This window comes from Eschrichtius robustus, chromosome 10 (assembly GCF_028021215.1).
Source record: "Eschrichtius robustus isolate mEscRob2 chromosome 10, mEscRob2.pri, whole genome shotgun sequence".
Lineage (NCBI taxonomy): Eukaryota > Metazoa > Chordata > Mammalia > Artiodactyla > Eschrichtiidae > Eschrichtius > Eschrichtius robustus.
Window position 1 is genome coordinate 112,097,956 of NC_090833.1, and position 18,512 is coordinate 112,116,467.

Genomic DNA, 18,512 nt, shown 5'->3' on the forward strand with positions numbered 1-18,512 from the left:
CATTCTATTCATTACTTAGGTATTCTCTGTGAAGATTGAGGCTTTCTCTATCACTCTCCTCTAAAGATCCTTTCTGAGCTCTCAGTACAATCTCCTTTAAAGTTTGGTTCTTAGCGACGTAGGGTGTTTCTCGCATGCACTACAAAGCTCCGCCACCCTCTATCCATTACTTAAATTCAGTACTGCTTCTACATTCTTAAGGGTTTGTTAGAGCAGCACCCCGACTTCTCGGTGCCAATTTCTGCTTTATTCTGTTCAGGATGCTATAACAAAAATACCATAGGACGGGCGGCTTATAAACAAGACATTATTTATCTCTTACTGTCCTGATGACTGGGAAGTCCAAGATCAAGGCATGAGCAGATTCAGTGTCTGGAGGGAGCCTCCTCCCTGGTTCATTTACAGCTTCTCCCTTGTGTCGTCACATGGCGGAGGGGGATAAGGGAGCGCTCTGGGGGCTCTTTTATAAAGATACTAATCCCATTCATTAAAGCTACGCCTTCATGTCCTAATCACTTCCCCAAGGCCTCACCTCCAGATACTATCACATCAGGGATTAAGCTTCAACATATCTTTTCTTGTGTGGTTATTCTCAGGTTTTTTTGTTTCACCGTGTTGCTAAAATTTCTTACACGGACTCCAGTACTCTCCCAGAGCTGTTTTTGTTCATGGATAGCTATCTAATTATTCATCATTGTTGGGGGACAGAGGCTGGGTCCTCCACATTACCTTTTTGGTCACCAAAAACTGAATCTTAAAGTCCTGGAATAAGCCCATCTGGATACTTTAATATATTACTGGATTAATTTGCTGTTTTGTTTGAAATTTGTGCTTGTGTATTTATGAGTGTAATGGCCTGAAATCTCCTTTCTCATAGTGTCCTTCAGGTTTGGCCTCAAGTTTATTCTAGCTTTAGGAACAAGAAGGTACATTTTCCCTCTTTTCTCTGTATCTTGCAGAAATGTATGCAATTAGTATTTTTCTTTATATATCTCACCTAGAAGTTAATCTAGGCTTGGAATTTACTTGTGGGAATGTTTTTAATTAAAGGATTCAATTTAAAAAAGAGTTTTAGGGCTATTTAGTTTTTCTGTTTTCTCTTGTGCTAGTTTGGTTAAGTTGTTTTTTCTATAGATTTGTCATTTTAATCTAAAATTTTTAAATTTCTATTTTATTAATATGTTTTTCATCATTTCTTTCTTTCAGATTTCTATTTATTTGAGAGGTGAAGGGAGCAAACCTATTTTCTGATTTCAGTCTTCTAATTTAAGGCTATAATTGTTATTTGAATAGTATGTTAGTTGTACCCCACAGTTTTTGAAATGCACTATTTTTGTTTTTTAGTCAGTGCAAAATGTGTCCAGTTTTCAAGTATTTCTTCTTTGACTGAAGAATTATTTAGGTATATATTTCTTAAGTTCAAGAAGCATGGTGTATTAGTTTCCTAAAGCTGCCGTAATAAAGTAACACAAACGGGATGGCTTAAACAAGAGAAATGTACCGTCTCAGAGTCCTGGAGGCTGGAGATCTGAGATCAAGGTTTTGGCAGGGCTGTTTCCTTCTGAGATAGTGCGGGAGAATCTGTTCTGTCCGCTTCCCTCGCACAGATTGCCCCAGGGTGGGAGGGGAACAGTAGTAGGATCCCTGTACGGCTGAGAACAGCATGGAAGTAGTGAAGACACAGCTATTCCCACCTGACTTTCTGGCAACCTGGAATGATAAATGAGTAGCAGAATTATCCCATACACTAAAGAACAAGCCTCCCCCAAAGAGTTTTAAGAATTTTATTAAGAATAAGAGGAAACTCAGCAGTTGTACCTTGACTAGTGACTAGAGACTAAGAAAGAGAATGTCCTAGTAATGTTAACATAATCAGTGCTCTCCCAGATGCCTCACCACTCCTAACTCCTCTGAAACTTGTAAGTAACTTGGAGAAGAAAGAAGCAACTCTGAATCGACTGAGTTTACATTTCTGTGACCAGGTAGAATGAGGTTTGTAATAGGAATTAAGTTCATTTATAAAAAATAAAGTTACACTTCTGCAAATGTGCCTAGTGGACTAATAATCATATCCTGTCCGTGACTCAAACTCCTTTACACCAAACATTTCTTGGTCGACTCCCTGAACTCGCAACCTACTTTCTCTTTTTGGCCTGTTTTAGTGACCCGCACTGCTAACCATCTCTTCTGCAGCTTTGAAACACCAGTATCATCCTTCATTCCTTTTTCTCATTGTATCACAGGCCCACTGCATTCTGTCCGTCCTACTTCTGAAATCCATCTTGAGTCTCTTCTTTCTTCTTAGTCCTCACACCAGTGTTCCAGTCCTAGATGACTGGAATATGATAATGTTGCATAAATATACTCTTTTTTTTTTTTTTTTTTTAAATTATTTATTTATTTATGGCTGTGTTGGGTCTTCGTTTCTGTGCGAGGGCTTTCTGTAGTTGTGGCAAGCGGGGGCCACTCTTCATCGCGGTGCGCGGGCCTCTCATTATCGCGGCCTCTCTTGTTGCGGAGCACAGGCTCCAGACACGCAGGCTCAGTAATTGTGGCTCACGGGCCTAGTTGCTCCGCGGCATGTGGGATCTTCCCAGACCAGGGCTCGAACCCGTGTCCCCTGCATTGGCGGGCAGTTTCTCAACCACTGTGCCACCAGGGAAGCCCCCAAATATACTCTTTTTATATAAGATTATACCTCTCATAAACAGAAAGTATACCTTATTTTCAAAACCACATGACATTTTAACATATCAATTTTATCTGAGACAGCAAAGAATGATTCAGTACATTCACAAAAGCTATAGAGAAGATCACATTCTCTGGTAAATATGTTTAGAGCTTACTTGGGGTCAGGTGCTGCTTAAGAACTTTACATATGACTAACTCGTGTAATCCTCACAACACCCACCATGATGTAGGTACATGGTCATCCCATTATATAGCTAAAGAAACTGAGGGTAGAGAGAGACTAAAGAACTTGCCCAAGGGCAAACAGTTAGTAAATGGTGGGGCTGGGATATAGTACTACAGATGAAATAACAATGTGGGGATGTAAGTTGGGGAAATTAATGTGAAAGTAGACACATGAAAACAGAGTGTAAGCTTCTATAAAATATGTACTTTAACCTGACCACCTACACATATAATTATCATGGAGTTTCCTTTAGCCATCATATTAGTTATTCTTACTTAGACAAGGGAGTTTTAAACATTTTTAGTTTCCTTTCTGGGAGCCTGAAGAAGATGGAGTTAGACTTTTCACCACTTCTTTTTTTCCTTAAACACATTTTTCTTCCTTCTGCAGCAGATGCTCCAGTCAGCACAGTATCTAACTGCATATTCATTAGTATTGCACTTCATTCTGCAATTAGAGTATCCTGCAGGACATCCTTCAGGAAAAAAGAAGCTTCTGGCTTTGAAGAGAGAAAACATTATATTATATTACTTGTTTGTATATGTTAATATCTGAAGTGTTTCATAATAAAACAACAACGATAGAGAACCTTCCCAGAAAAAAATGACAAAAAGGAATGCAGGAGAGAAAAGTGGAGGTACTGAATAAAGAAAAATGAGGGTTTCTTCTGTAGCGTAATAGGTGAGGCAGTGGTTGAAAAGGGACTGCGTTTCTGATAAGAACTATCACAGCATATTTCTGACTAAAATTAATGATCCATTTAGGGGTGGGGATTCATGATTCAGGAAAGAATGTTTAATTTCAGAAGTGAAGTCCCTAAATGAGCGGGGATGAAATCTAGTATATAATACAAGTGGAAGGGTTAGCCTTAAATCAGTATGAAGAGAAGGCAGACTAAGATAAAATTAGGTAAAGGTTTATGGTAGCGGGAAAATGGGGATGTTGTCACTTGTTGCTTTTCCTGTCTTGGTGGAAAAAAAAATCAATTGAGAATGGGATGGGCAAGTTGGATCTTGGCTCTAACTTTCCAGTGTATTTAGGCTCAAAGCCGTATCGCCTTTACTGAGGAAGTTTTTGAGATCTGCACAGGATCCCATACGCCATAATTGCTCACCTTGGTTTCCAGTTCTAATAGGTGTTTCCTTCTATCCCTTTTCCCCAAGGAAACCTATCCTAAGTTTAATAGTAATCATTTCCACTTCCTTACTTAAAAAAATAGTTTTATTACCTGAATTTCATCCCTAGACACTACAGTTTTTTTCTCATTACAGTTTTTGATATTCCCTTTAAATCTACAGGTCCTTCCCAAAACCTTTTATTACAGTTTTTATGTTGAAGAACTTGGGGTGTTTAACCTGGAGTGTTTCCCTACTTCTGGAGAAATTAGCATGTGTCCTCCGTATTTTCACAAATTTGCAGCTGGATTCAGAGGCTTGACCTGACTCATGTTTGAGTCCTTTAGCTGTCTGTACTGTAGTTGGTGGTGTGTGTGTGTGTGTGTGTGTGTTGTATCAGGAGGCCCATAATGTCTGGTTGTCTATCTTTCAGAGATAATAGCAGCTACTGATGCCCAATGACTAGATTCGTTAATACAATGGGGGTTGTATGTTGGTGATACTGTAATTATGTGTCTTTTTCAGTGTTTAATTGTAATGTATACAACTCAGTAAGTTCGGTGACTAGTTTATACCTGTGAAACCATCACCACCATCAAGACCATAGACATATTCATCACATACGGAAGTTTCCTCTCACCTCCTTTATTATTGTTGTTGTTGTTGTTATTATTACTTGTGGTAAGAATACTTAGCATAGGATCTAGCCTCAGAAAATTTTAAATAGATAACTCTGTATTGTTAGCTGTAGGTACTGTGTGTAGCAGAACTTCAGAACTTATCTTGCATAAGCGAAACTTTGTACCCTTTGACCAACGTCTGCCCGCTTCCTCCACCTGTCAGGCCCTGTTACTATGAGTCTGACATTTTTGGATTCCACATATAAGTGAGATCACACAGTATTTGTCTTTCGCTGTCTGATTTATTTCACTTAGCGTATGTCCTCCAGGTCCATCCATGGGTCACAAACAGCAGGATTTCCTTCTTTTTTAAGGCTGAATTTATTTTGTATATTGATATATATCACATTTTCTTCCTGTGTGTTTGTGTTTTTCACCTTTATTGAGGAGTGACTGACTGATAAAAACTGTATACATTGAAGGTATACAATGCGATGTTTTGATATAATATACATTGACTTGATTACCACCATGAGATAATTAACATATCCAACACTTCACATGGTTATCTTCTTTTATTGTGTGGTAAGATCACTTGAGATCTACTCTCCTAGCGGATTTCAAGTATGTAATACAGTATTATTATCTTTTTATTAACTATAGTCACCATGCTGTACATTAAGTCTCTAGAACTTGTTCATTTTATAACTGGAAGTTTGTTCCCTTTGACTAACATCTCGCCATTCCCCCACCCCCCATACCTTGGCAACCACCATTATACTATCTACTTCTTTGAGTTTTACATTTTTACGTTCCACATATGAATGAGATCATACAGTATTGGTCTTTCTGTGTCTCATTTACTTGACTTAGCATAATGTCCTTCAGGACATTTGTCCATGTCATTGCAAATGGTATAGTTTCCTTCTTTTTAAGGCTGAATAATATTCTGTTGTGTGAATATACATACACACACATATATATACACATATATGTATGTGTATATATATATCACAATTTCTTTACCCATTTATCCATTGACAGACACTTTGGTTGTTTCCATATCATGGCTAGTATGAATAATGCTTCATTGAACATAGGAGTACAGATATCTCTTCAACATCCTGATTAAACATCATTTCCTTTGGATATATACTCAGATGTGGAATTGCTGGATCTTATGGTGGTTCTAGCTCTTAATTTTTAAAGGAACATTGATAATCTTTTTCATAATTGCTCTTTCAATTTACATTTCTACTAAAAGTGTACAAGGGTTCCCTTTACTCCATATATCTACCAATATTTGTTATTATTATTATTTTGGTAATAGTCATTGTAACAGGTATGAGGTGATATCTCATTGTGGGCTTGATTTGCATTTCCCTGATGATAAGTGACATTGAACACCTTTTTTGTATTCCTTTTGCCTATTTGTATATCTTCTTCGGAAAAATATCTATTCAGGTCCTTTGCCCATTTTTAATTGCTTTGTTATTATTTTGGGCTGTTGAGTTGTGTGAGCTCCTCATGTGTTTTGCGAGGAACTTACAAACCCTTACTGAGTACAGGGTTTGCAAATATTTTCTCCTATTCCATAGGTTGTCTTTTCACTCTGTTGACTGTTCCTTTGCTGTGCAGAGGCTTTTTAGTTTGATGTAGTCCTACTTGTCTAATTTTGCCTTTGTTGCTTGTGCTTGTGCATATCCAAGAAATCATTACAAAGACCAATGTCATGAGCTCTTCCTCCATGTTTTCTTCTAGAAATTTTACAGTTTCAGGTCTCTTGTTTAAACCTTTAATCTATTTTGAATTGATTTTTTTCTATAAATGTACTCTTTTGCATGTGACTATCCAGTTTTCCGAACACTGTTTGTTAAAGAGACTATCCTTTCTCCATTGTGTAGTCTTAGTACCCTTGTTGAATATCAGTTCTCTCTCTGTGGGCTATCTCTGGGCTCTCTATTCTCTTCCACTGTTCTACATGTCTGTTTTTATGCCAGTACCATAGTTTTAAAATTATTGTAGCTTTGTAATATATTTTGAAGTCATGAATTGTGATGCCACCAGCTTTGTTTTTCTTGCTCAAAATTGCTTTGCTGTTCAGGGACCTTCGTGGCTCCATAAGAATTTTAGGACTCTCTCTTCCTGCCCTCTTTCCTTTCTTTAAAAATTTTTTTATCTGTTTAAAAATTTTTAAAAACTGTTCTAGGATTGTTTTTTCTATTTCTGTAAAAAATAACATTGGGATTTCCACAGGGATTTTACTGAATCTATAATTTGTTTTGGGAATTATGAACATTTTAGAAGTATTCTTTCAATCGATGAACGGGGATTGCCTTCTATTTATTTGCGTCTCCTTTAATTTCTTTCATCAATATTTTGTAGTTTTCAGTGTACAAATCTTTCACCTCCTTGGTTAAGTTGTATTCCTCAGTACTTTGTTCTTTTGATGCTATTATAAATGGGATTGTTTTCATAATTTCTCTTTTGAATAGTTTGTTGTTAGTATATAGAAATGCAACTGGTTTTTGCTTATTGATTTTATATTCTGTAATGTACTGAATTTTTTTTTACTAGGTCTATGTGTTTTGCTGGCATCTTAGGGTTTCCACATATAAAATCATGTCCTCTGCCCACGGAGATAACTGAGTCTGAGTTGTTTCTCACTCAAACCTGGAAACATGTTCAGTGGTACAGCAATGTCCAGTCAAATATTTTTTAAAAAAGAAACAACTCAAAGAATGGGAGAGAATATTTGCAAACCTATATCTCTTAAAGGTTTAGTGTCCAAAACATACAAAGAACTGACAACCCACTAATGAAAAACAGCTAAATTAAAAAATAAGTAAAGGATTTGAGTAGACATTTCTACAAAGAAAATATACAAATGGCCAATAAAACACTGAAAAGATGTTCAACATCATTAATGTTGCAAATTAGATGCAAATTAAAATACAAATTAAAACTACAGTGAGATATCACTTTACACCAACTAGGATGACTATAATAAAAGATACGGGGCTTCCCTGGTGGCGCAGTGGTTGAGAATCTGCCTGCCAATGCAGGGGACACGGGTTCGAGCCCTGGTCTGGGAAGATCCCACACGCCGCGGAGCAACTGGGCCCGTGAGCCACAACTACTGAGCCTGCGCGTCTGGAGCCTGTGCTCCGCAACAAGAGAGGCCGCGATAGTGAGAGGCCTGCGCACCGCGATGAAGAGCGGACCCTGCTCGCCACAACTAGAGAAAGCCCTAGCACAGAAACGAAGACCCAACACAGCCATAAATAAATAAATAAATTAAAAAAAAAAATACGGACCATAGCAGAGTTATGTGAGTATGTCAGTATGTGGAGAAGTTGGAACCCTTATGCAGTGCTGGTGGGATTGTAAAATAAAGGATGAAGCTGTGGAAAATAGTTTGGCAATTCCTCAGAAATTTAAACACAGTGTAACCATAAAACGCAGCAATATACCCAGGTATATATCAAAGAGAATTGAAAATATATCCACACAAAAACTTGGACGTAAGTGTCCAGAGCAACATCATTGATAATAGCTCCAAACTAGAAACAATCCAAATGTCCATCAGCTGATGACTGGATGCTTAAAAGGTAGTGTATCCATTTAATAGAATACTGTTCATCAATTGAAAGGGATTACGTATTGATGCATGCTACAACATGGATAAACTTTGAAAAACCTTGTGCTAAGTGAAAGAAAACACAAAGGGTCACATGTTGTTTGATTATATTAAATGTCCAGAATAGGTAAATCGATAGAGACAGAAAGTAGATTAATAGTTGCCAGGGTCTGAGGGGAGGGGAGAATGGGGAATGACCGCTAATGAATACGGAGTTTCTTTTTGGGGTGATGGAATGTTCTGGAATTGGATAGTGGTGATGGTTGCACAACTTTAGGAATACAGAGAAAACCACTGAACTATGGTAGGAATATACAGAAAACCACTGAAATACGGTACACTGTAAAAGAGTGGATTTTATCTCAATACAAAAACCAAGGACAATGAGGGAAATCTTGCATTTCCAGGTATTACAAGGTGATCTGAGGTAGTACATGCATCGAAAAGATGTCAATAGATACTAATACAAGTCCCAGTGATAAGCCCAACAATTAATATGTATTTATTACATAATACTGGTGGATTCAAACAATTAATTTGGGAGGGTTAGGTTGATTATTCAATAAATATGCCTGTATAATTGGTTACTTGGTTAAGTGTGAGGATGGACTCTTAGCTGCCACCACACGTGAAGTAATTTCCACATAAGCCCGTGCATAGGTCAGTGATCAGAGTGCTCTGTAAACCACAGATGATGGTGGAGCAGCCTCCTTTCCACCCTGGCCCTTCTTCTAATCACCACTCACTTTCCATGTTTTCAGTTCCCCAAATTTCCTGTGTTCTATAAACCTCCTTCTACCTTCCTTAGATCGAACACCGTCTTCAAGTAAGAGTTTATAGTAGGTTAAATCCCTGGGGGGCACCACCTTAATGGATGTTGCCCTAACCATCAATTCTCCACTCCTCTCGCATTCTTCGTTGTATGGCACAGTCTGCCCTTGTCTAATTTAGTTTCAAACTCTTGGAAGACCTTGTATTCTTTTTCATCGACATTTTCATAGCTTTGAAATGAAAGGTTTCCTGCTTACCTTGAGGAACTATGGACAACAAGGCAAGGACCCCAAGGATGGAAAGCAAGACCCTCATGGTCGAATAAGTCGGAGAGAATCCGTAACTGGGATGAAGAGAACTTCTTTCTGTGTTCGGTACTCAGGAAGTGAGTTGCTGTATGATTATTGAACCTTACAGTGCTAAGAACATTTCTGTGTTCCAATGAGCCTTCGTTATCAGGAGATATCATGCAATGGACACGACCATCAGTTATTCAGAGTACATTTGTCAAGTGCTGGCAGGGTGTAGGCAAAGACAGTAGGATGCACAGCACTTACAGAGAAAGAGCAGCCACGGTGAAGGAAGGAGACATATTCTGTTGAAAAATCATTGTCTTATGGTACCTGGAGGTTAAGGCAAAATTTATAGAGTAAAAACATTCAATTTATTTCCCCAATAATAGGAAGGGAAGCACTAGATATAATAGCATGCCTATTTATTAATATTATTAATTTTGGGGAATGTACATTAGCAGACTTCAGCAATGAAACCGTATTTGAAGCCATACACAGGCTAGTGAGATACAGAAAAGCTTTTGTTTGATTGCCTCTTTGTCCAACCAACTAACGAGATCAACTGACTTTTATATCTAAAGTCTTAGTGAACACACACTGTTTACACATCACAGTCATATGCAGTGTGAGGGAGACCAGAAAGGAAGAGTGGACCTTAGATGCACTTGGGAAAGCAAATAATACAGAAAAGACAATGGCAGTGCAACTTGAGCATGTGTCTGACAAAGTGGCACAAGTACCTTGTAGACACTAAGGAAATGAACACACAGGAACACCAGAGAAGTTTGGGCGGCCTAGGGAATGATTAAAGAAGACATGAGCTGGCTCCATTGGAAAATTCTCTATACATTTTATGGGTTGAAAATGGTTTAAATCAGTATACATCCGAGCCACATGCAGGCAAGAGGAATGAACAGACTTATCAAGTCACAATACTGGGTGGTAGAACAGTCAATTCCCAAAATTTCATTGCTGCAACATGATGCAGGATGTGTGAAATGGACCTTGGAATGTCCATTGCAATAAGCACAATGGGTCCGTACAGCATGAAGCAAGCACTTTTTGGCTGGTGTGCATAGCCCCTGGTTTTGCTATAAGCATGGTGACTTCTTTGGTAAAAGTAGCATTTTCTGTATTTCAGAAGTCTTTTAGCCTTGAAGCTATCCTAGAATTCAGAGAAGATTTCCTTCTGTTCACTAGTGTCACATTTGACCTACGATTCATTAAGTATTTTTCAGTCAGACTCACTGAAAAATAGTCAGCTCTTCTGGGCTCATACTCACCACCCCAAGAGTTGCTCCCCTATCCTATTTGTAAAGAAATTGGTCTAACTTTCCAAACCAGGATCAAAGCAATTCAGGAAGATACCCATGTAATTAAATTCAACAAATACTTACCGAGTAACTTCTGAGTCTAAAACACTTTGCTTCATTTGGTGATGACTTACACATTCCTTTCGCGCTGTGTTACTATATTTATATGCACTTGTTGATTACTTGCTCAGTGAATAGTTTTTGCTTGTTTTAATAAAAAAGACATGAGTAAGAATGCCAATTTTAGAGACTGCAAAGCGCAGTCACATTCATGATCTTATTTGGTCTTCATAATTTCTTAGACGCTCTTACTCTGGGTTGAGTAACTTTTGTCAGGACCAAGAAGGAAGCTCCTTTCTGCCATTGCTTCCTCTGGGTACCCCTCCCACTCCTAATGGAACATGCAGTTACATTATTTGAGCAGGTCCTCCCTGGCTATTGAGGGTTTGCAAATGACATCTTGAGCTAAATCAGGGATGGAGGATTGGTGGAGGGACGGGGGATTGAGGTCCTGGAAGAGGCAAACTGCACAAGACTTAGCCTAAGGAGGGCCAGTGAGGGGGCTGGAAGCTCTGGGGATGACTTTCCCTAAGCCTGGGTTCAGATTTTTTTCTCCTCTGAGGTTGCTGGGGCAGTGGCATCTGGGAACAAGCCTCTCCCAGTACCCTAAAAACTCACAGAGGGGTCTTCGGGTCATTGGGGAATGTGCTGGTTCCCGATGACTACTCGTTTACTTAAATCTGACTGGCTGGGGACCTTTCGCATCTCTGATCATGAAAAGCTTTGGAAGCATAGGTTACATTGCAAAGGAATCACATTTATGAGCACACATCGTTGAGTTCCCTTATGGAACAGTAAGGGCTGAATTTTCATCGATGCTTTGACATTTTCTATAAAGTTGTTTCTCGTCCAGGCAGATTTGGAGCCAGGAGATGGGCTTGGAAGGCTGCCCAGGGAGCCCAAGAACACTGGGTGACTCATGGGCTGGTAGACAGAGACATCAAAGGAAAGGTGAGAGGAAGGTTCACTGCATTCAGGGGGTGGGTTGGTGGGCACCAGGTGAGTGTTGAAAGGTAGCTTATCACCAGATTGCTCAGGGCCTCAGTAGAGAAAGATAAAGCACTTTGACAAAGGCCTTTTCCTTAAAAGAACACAGAGGAGAAAATCAGATAGCTATCAAGCTACCAAAGTACAAATTGTTACAACAGAAGGAGAAAGGAGTTAATTTTCCATGAGATAATAAATTAGACTTAGGAATTATTGGGTTTTACTATTGGACTTAGCTCTCCAGAAAGTCAATAGATACTCAGATAATTTATAATCGAGTGTTCATTGTTTACCTTCCTTCCCTGTACTCAGTAGTATTGAAAGCTTTGGAGTCATTGCAGCATCAGTTGTTTCTTTTTCTTCTTGTTGCTGCAATCTTTCTAAATTTATTGTTTCCTTACCTTCAGTCTGTAAACATCCTCAAGTTCCTGTGCTTTGAAAGCAAAAAAAATAACATTCCTCTCTTTAGTTTACTTTTTACATAAGACCCTAACTTTCCCCCTTTTGTCTCAGGAAAATAGTAGTATGTTCTCTGTTTCCAGTTCTTTCCATTCACCATTCACTCCTTTTTTTTTTCCCCCCCAAATATTTATTTATTTATTTATTTTGGCCACGCCGGGTCTTAGTTGCGGCATGCGGACTCTTATTTGTGGCATGCGGTTCCCCAACCAGGGACTGAACCTGGGCCCCCTGCATTGGGAGTGTGGAGTCTTACCCACTAGACCACCAGGGAAGTCTCTTCGTTTACTTCTTACCCTACAGGTTTCTGACATCTTTCATCTTTCTACTGAGTATACTTTTGTTAAATCGCTAATAACTTTCCCTCTGTATAAAAACAAACATAATACATACACACATAAATATGTACATAGATACCTATATACTATATGTGTATTTTATTTTTGAATTCTCATTTGTAAATAATACATTTTAATTTTAAAATTGGAAAAACCCATAAAATTACTAAGATGATAATAAATATAATGCATTATTTTACCACTTAAAAGATCATTGCTCTTTTGGTTTATTTCTTTTCCATTAAAATAACAGAGAGAGAAGAGTTCAAATATTATAGAATACTATGAACTCCCTATACCAAGTATCTGAATGAAGTGGACACTTTTGGGGAATTATATGTCAGTAAAGTTGGCCAATAAAATAAAATTGCAAGTAGTTGAAGTTCTATCTTTTCATTTTCAAAGGGTGCTAGAATGAGCAAGATTTTATGCACAACCTTCAAGGAATAGATAATTTCTATTTTGTGATAATAATTCAGTTGATAGAATAAGCTGGATGGCTACTCAACACATTTTTTAAAAATAAATTTATTTATTTATGTATTTATTTTTCGCTGTGTTGGGTCTTTGTTGCTACACACAGGTTTTCTCTAGTTGCGGCGAGCGGGGGCTACTCTTCCTTGTGGTGCGTGGACTTCTCATTGCGGTGGCTTCTCTTGTTGTGGAGCATGGGCTCTAGGCACGTGTGGGTTTCAGTAGTTGTGGCACGCAGGTTCAGTAGTTGTGGCTTGTGGGCTCTATAGCGCAGGCTCAGTAGTTGCGGCGCACGGGCTCAGCTGCTCCGCGGCATGTGGGATCTTCCTGGACCAGGGCTCGAACCCGTGTCCCCTGCATTGGCAGGCGGATTCTCAGCCACTGCGCCACCAGGGCAGTGCAACACATTTTATGAAACAGAATAGCCACAACATAGGTATGTCACAAGGCAACATATTAGTTATATATTATTGCATGACAAAATACCCCAAGATGTAGTGGCTTAAAACAACAAACATTTACTACCTCACGGTTTCTGTGGGTCAGGAATCTGGGTGTGGCTTAGCTGGGTGCTGTTGGCTCAAGGTCTTCCAGAAGGTTGCAGACAAAGCTGTCATTGAGGTTGCATCCTCCTTTGAAGGCTGGGAGAAGGTTCTTTCTAAATTCACTCACGTGGTTGTTGGCAGACCTGTCCCTTACCACATGGGCCTCCCCATAGAACTGCTCGTGGCATGGCAGCTGGCTGGCCCAGGAGCAAGTGATCTGAGAAGGAGTGAGAGAGCAAACGCCAAATGAAAGTCAGCCTTGTAATAATCTAATTTTGAAAATGGCATCCCATGTCATATCATATACTCTATTCATCATATCTAAGTTGGTAAGTCCAGGCCTCACTTAGGGGGACAGGTTTGCACATTGGTGTGGACCTAGGGGCGGGAATAGTTGAGGATTATCTTAGAAGCTACTCACCACAGACAGCAAAAGATAAAAATAGCCAATCTAACCTATGAACATAGATACAAATGCTACAGAAACTATTATCAAATTGAATTTAATCTCAAAGTGAAAGAATAACACATCATGACCAAGTAGTGTTCATCTGGGAAGGAAAGGATGAGCCAACATTAGAAAATCAATTTATTTAATACACTAAGTTATTCCATGTTTTGAGCACTTAATATGTGCCAGGCACTGTCATAAGTCCTGGGAATACGGTAGTGAACAAGGCAGAGAAAATTCTTGCCTTCAGAGGATGTGGAGAAAAGGGAACCTTCGTGCACTGTTGGTGGGAATTGGTGCAGCCACTGTGGAAAACAATATGGAGTTTCCTCAAGTAATTAAAAATAGAACTACCATATGACCCAGCAATTCCACTTCTGGGTATATATCAGAAAAACAGAAAAACACTAATTAGAAAAGATACACGTACCCCAGTGTTCACAGTAGCATGATTTACAATTGCCAAAATATGGAAACAACCTAAGAGTCCATCAACAGATGAATGGATAAAGAAGATGTGGTGTACATGCATACAATGGAACATTATCCAGCCATAAAAAGAGAGAAATTTTGCCATTTGCAGCAACATGGATGGACTTGAAGGGTATTATGCTAAGTGAAATAAGTCAGAGAAGAACAGATATATGATATCACTTATGTGTGGAATAAAAGAAAAATAAACTAATGAATATAATAAAAAAGAAGCAAACTCACTGATATAGAGGACAAACTAGTGGCTACCAGTTGGGAGGGGGAAGGGAGCAGGGGCACTATAGGTGTGGGTGATTAAGAGGTACAACCTATTATGTATAAAATAAGCTAAAGGGTATATTGTACAACATGGGGAATATAGCCAATATTTTATGGTAATTATAAATGGTGTATTATATATCTGTAACTTATGATATTGTACATCAACTATACTTCAATAAAAAAATTTTTTTCCAACAAAAGAATTCTTGCCTTCATAGAATATATTTGTAGTAATGGGGAACACTTCACACACACACATGATTACTTAAGAAAAGATACCTTGTGTGATAACAATAAAATAGGAGAGTTCTCACAAATTAAGGATAAACATGGTTAATGGTATTCTTAGTTTTTTTCTCAGATGCAAACTCTGAGACAAGGATTTTAATGCTAGTAGTTTTTTAGGAAGGTGATCCCAATAAACACCCATAGAAGAGTGGGGAAATGAGACAAGGAAGAGAAGAAACTGAAAAAGGATGACTTTGAAGACAGTTACCATTTGGGGCTACTGTGTATCATTCCCGTGGTGAACTCTGGAATGAAGTGTAGATGATCCTACAGAGTTGTGCCAGTGAAGGAAGAGGAAGCAGGGGTATTTATCTACACAACTCCTTATACATCATTGATTAACTGCTTCCAAGGAGACTAACTGCTTCTGGTGCGCTGTGGTTCTCCAAAAGCCCTAAGGAAAAAGGCTCTGGGTAGTCACAGTGAGCACCCCCCTCTGTGTAGAGAAGAAAGCCAAGGGATAAGAACAGGACAGCAACAGTGCGTGCTAATGTCCACCCCTTGCACCACTCAGATTCCCTCCTGCCCCATGTTAAACCTATTTTGTCTCGTCCCTGATTTTTTAAGATTGTGGCTAGTTATAACTCAAAAATATTGAAACACTAGGGTTAGGAAAGTTACAGGCCTTGCTACTTGCAGGTGGTCTTGAGGCCATGGTTGATGTTCATTATCTTTCTTCATTATTCTTGACGTCCCTCACCCATGAAGAGCGCTTCTGTTGGTCTGTTGCTTGCCCTGTGTTGTACACTTTCGTATGTTTTCATGTTACTAATTAGCATCCTTTCACTTCAGCTTGAGGAGCTCGTTTCACCATTTCTTGCAAGGCAGTGCTAGTGGTGATCAACTCCCTTAGCGTTTGTCTCCCTGTTAAGTCTTTATTTCTCCTTCATGACTGAAGCATGACTTCGCCCGTTAGAGTATTCTTGGTAAGTTGGTCTGGTGGCTGCATGCTCATGGTCGTCATGCAGCAACATGGCGTCTTCCATCTGGTGGAGGTTTTAGTATCTGCAGAACAACTCAGGGATATGTGTTAGATACTGTTATCTGTGTCCTTCAGGGAGGAGCTAAATATTCTGTGACTGCTGTATGGCTGATCTATCATTTAAATTGTTCCCAGTTCTCCTGGCCCAACTGCCATCTTTTTTACTACATGTTCACATTCTCTCAATCATTAACTCTTGAGCCAGCCTTTTGTGACACAGGGGAGGCCTGGGAGACTAAAGCTGTTCTACAAACGAGGCAGGTATAGGACATATCAGAGTCTGTCCTAGGAAGACCCCATAGCGTCCTGCTTGGTTAAACTGTGAACATGGGGGTGCAGATGTCTTTTTGCGTTGGTGTTTTCTCAAAACAGCTGTTTTGATTTTTTTATCATCTAGATCACAATATTTCATGGATTTGAGCTAGGTTGTTGGAGAATTACTATTTTCTTTTTTGGTGATGGCGTATTTCCTTGATGATTTAAAAAATTCTCTGGTTGTCTTGAGCTGGGAACTGCTCATTGGTGCAGCTGTGTCTGGGCTTCTCTAGGATTTTTATGGGCCGACCTGTTCACGCTTCTTGCTCCCTCTTGTGGCCGAATTCTAAAGCCTTTATGTTTTCTCTTTTCTTACAACTCACCAGGCTGGCTGCTGGAAACTTGTTTTTGTTTTCCAGAGAGTGGCGCTAAAGCTCCAGTTTGTGCTGATCTGCATTTCTGCGAGCACTTTAATCACTGGACCTGCTCTCCCTGCAGCACTCGGGAGCAAGTTTAAGGGTCTGGCTGCAGAGTGGGGGGAGGTGTGGGTTTAGCACTCAGGGTGTTGGGGTGCCCACGATCCTGGTGGGGAGACCCTTGGGTGGGGAACTCCCAGGGGCTTGCATGCAGCAGACTTCCTGCTCAAGTCCTGAAGCAGCCAGCAGGGACTGTGTCCCTTTAATGCCCTTTGAAACTCTTAGGCTTCCTTCCCTCCCTCCTTCCTCCCCACAGACATGAAACTGCAAACACCTCCTCAAGTCCTTGCCAGTTACCTTCAGACGGGGTGTTCTGTTCGTGTTGTTATTAACTGAGGTTTTCTCTGTCTTTGTATCGGCACATTTTTTTCCCACTCTTCTTGCTTTTCTCTTTTGGCAGAATTCTCAAGTTTTTATGTCTTCTCTGGCTTTTACAACTCACCAGGCTAGCTGCTGGAAACGTCTCTTTGGTTTTACAGAAGGTGGTGGTGTACCTCGTGGTCTATTTTCTCAGCACACCCCTGTCCATGAATTTTGCATTTTCAAATGTGTGGGAGTAAAAGTGTACACTGAAGAGAAAAATGCATATGCTCTTCTAAACAAAGGAATCGACAGATAAAAGAGTTATTAGACGAAGGGAAAGGTAAAATTAAGGCACAGGGTTTTCCCAGTTAGATAGTTCAAAATTAGTTTTGACAGATAAAAGAGTTATTAGATGAAGGGAAAGGTAATATTAAGGCACAGGGTTTTCCCAGTTAGATAGTTCAAAATTAGTTGTAATAAATGCCTAAGGAATGTCACAAGCAGACAAAGCAGTGACCTTGAAATGATATGATTCCCATCAGAGATTGAACGTGGCTTTGTGTTTAATTCTAGGAACTACATAATTGAAGCATCAACTAATGCTTCCTCTTTTTAAGAAACTGATCCCAGTGGCTAAGCTCAACCAACGGTGAGGATTAAGGGTAGCTCACAGGGATTGAGCCCAAGCACTGGACGGGTCTGGAGGTGAGAAATGTGTTGACAGTGATAATGCCAGGAAGTACGTGGCTGCCACCCCCGTGAGCTTATGTCAGATACGCTTTCAGCAACTTAAAGACGTTTCCTTCTATCTCTATCTGATTAAGGATTTTGTTAAAGGGACGTATGCTGAGTACTATCAATTGCTATTTCAGTGTATATTGAGATGATCAGAGATTTCTCTCCTTTAATCTGTTGACATTCATTCCTTAATAGTTGTCTTAATAAACTGCGGTCTTGTGTTTCTAGGACAAACTCTTGGTCACAGCACACTAGGCTTTCAATACAGAGTGTTCATGGCTCACTTTGCTAATGTTTATTTAGGAGTTTTGCCCTTATTTTAATTGCCAAATTAATCATTTCTTTCTTCCTTGTGTGCTATCCTTTCGGATATCCTTTGTGTGCTTTTCCTTTTTAAAATTTTAAAAATTGGGTTAAAATATCCATAACATAAAATTTACCATCTTAACCATTTTTAAGTATACAGTTCAGTGGTATTAAGTACATTCACATTGTTGTGAAGACATCTCCATAACTCTTTTCATCATGTAGATTTGAAATGGAGGTGAAACTCTGTACCTATTAAAGAATAACTCCTTATTCTCCCCTGCCTCCAGTCCTGGCAATCACCATTAAACTTTCTGTCTTTATGATTTTGACTATTCTAAGTAACTCATACACTATAGGTGTATAAAATATATTATAATACAGGTATATAAAATATATCTATCTCCCTGTTGATACTATGTAAAAAA

At 39.2% G+C, this 18,512-nt stretch overlaps 1 protein-coding gene across 1 annotated transcript; it reads right to left on the reverse strand.

Moving 5' to 3' along the window:
• Window positions 1–3,261: 3,261 nt before the first annotated feature.
• LOC137770858 (beta-defensin 43-like) lies at window positions 3,262–9,378 on the reverse strand. The gene is made up of 2 exons (XM_068553882.1): window positions 9,321–9,378; window positions 3,262–3,416 (listed from the first exon to the last, which is right to left on the reverse strand). Exons 1-2 carry the CDS (start codon window positions 9,376–9,378, stop codon window positions 3,262–3,264), a joined length of 213 nt encoding a protein of 70 aa, XP_068409983.1.
• Between the last annotated feature and the right edge of the window lie 9,134 nt (window positions 9,379–18,512).

Coding starts and splice junctions, on each gene's coding strand:
- LOC137770858 (XM_068553882.1), bottom strand. CDS start 9,378: ATGAGGGTCTTGCTTTCCATCCTTGGGGTCCTTGCCTTGTTGTCCATA. Junction 3,417..9,320: donor GTTGTCCATAGTTCCTCAAG/GTAAGCAGGAAA, acceptor CTCTCTTCAAAG/CCAGAAGCTTCTTTTTTCCT.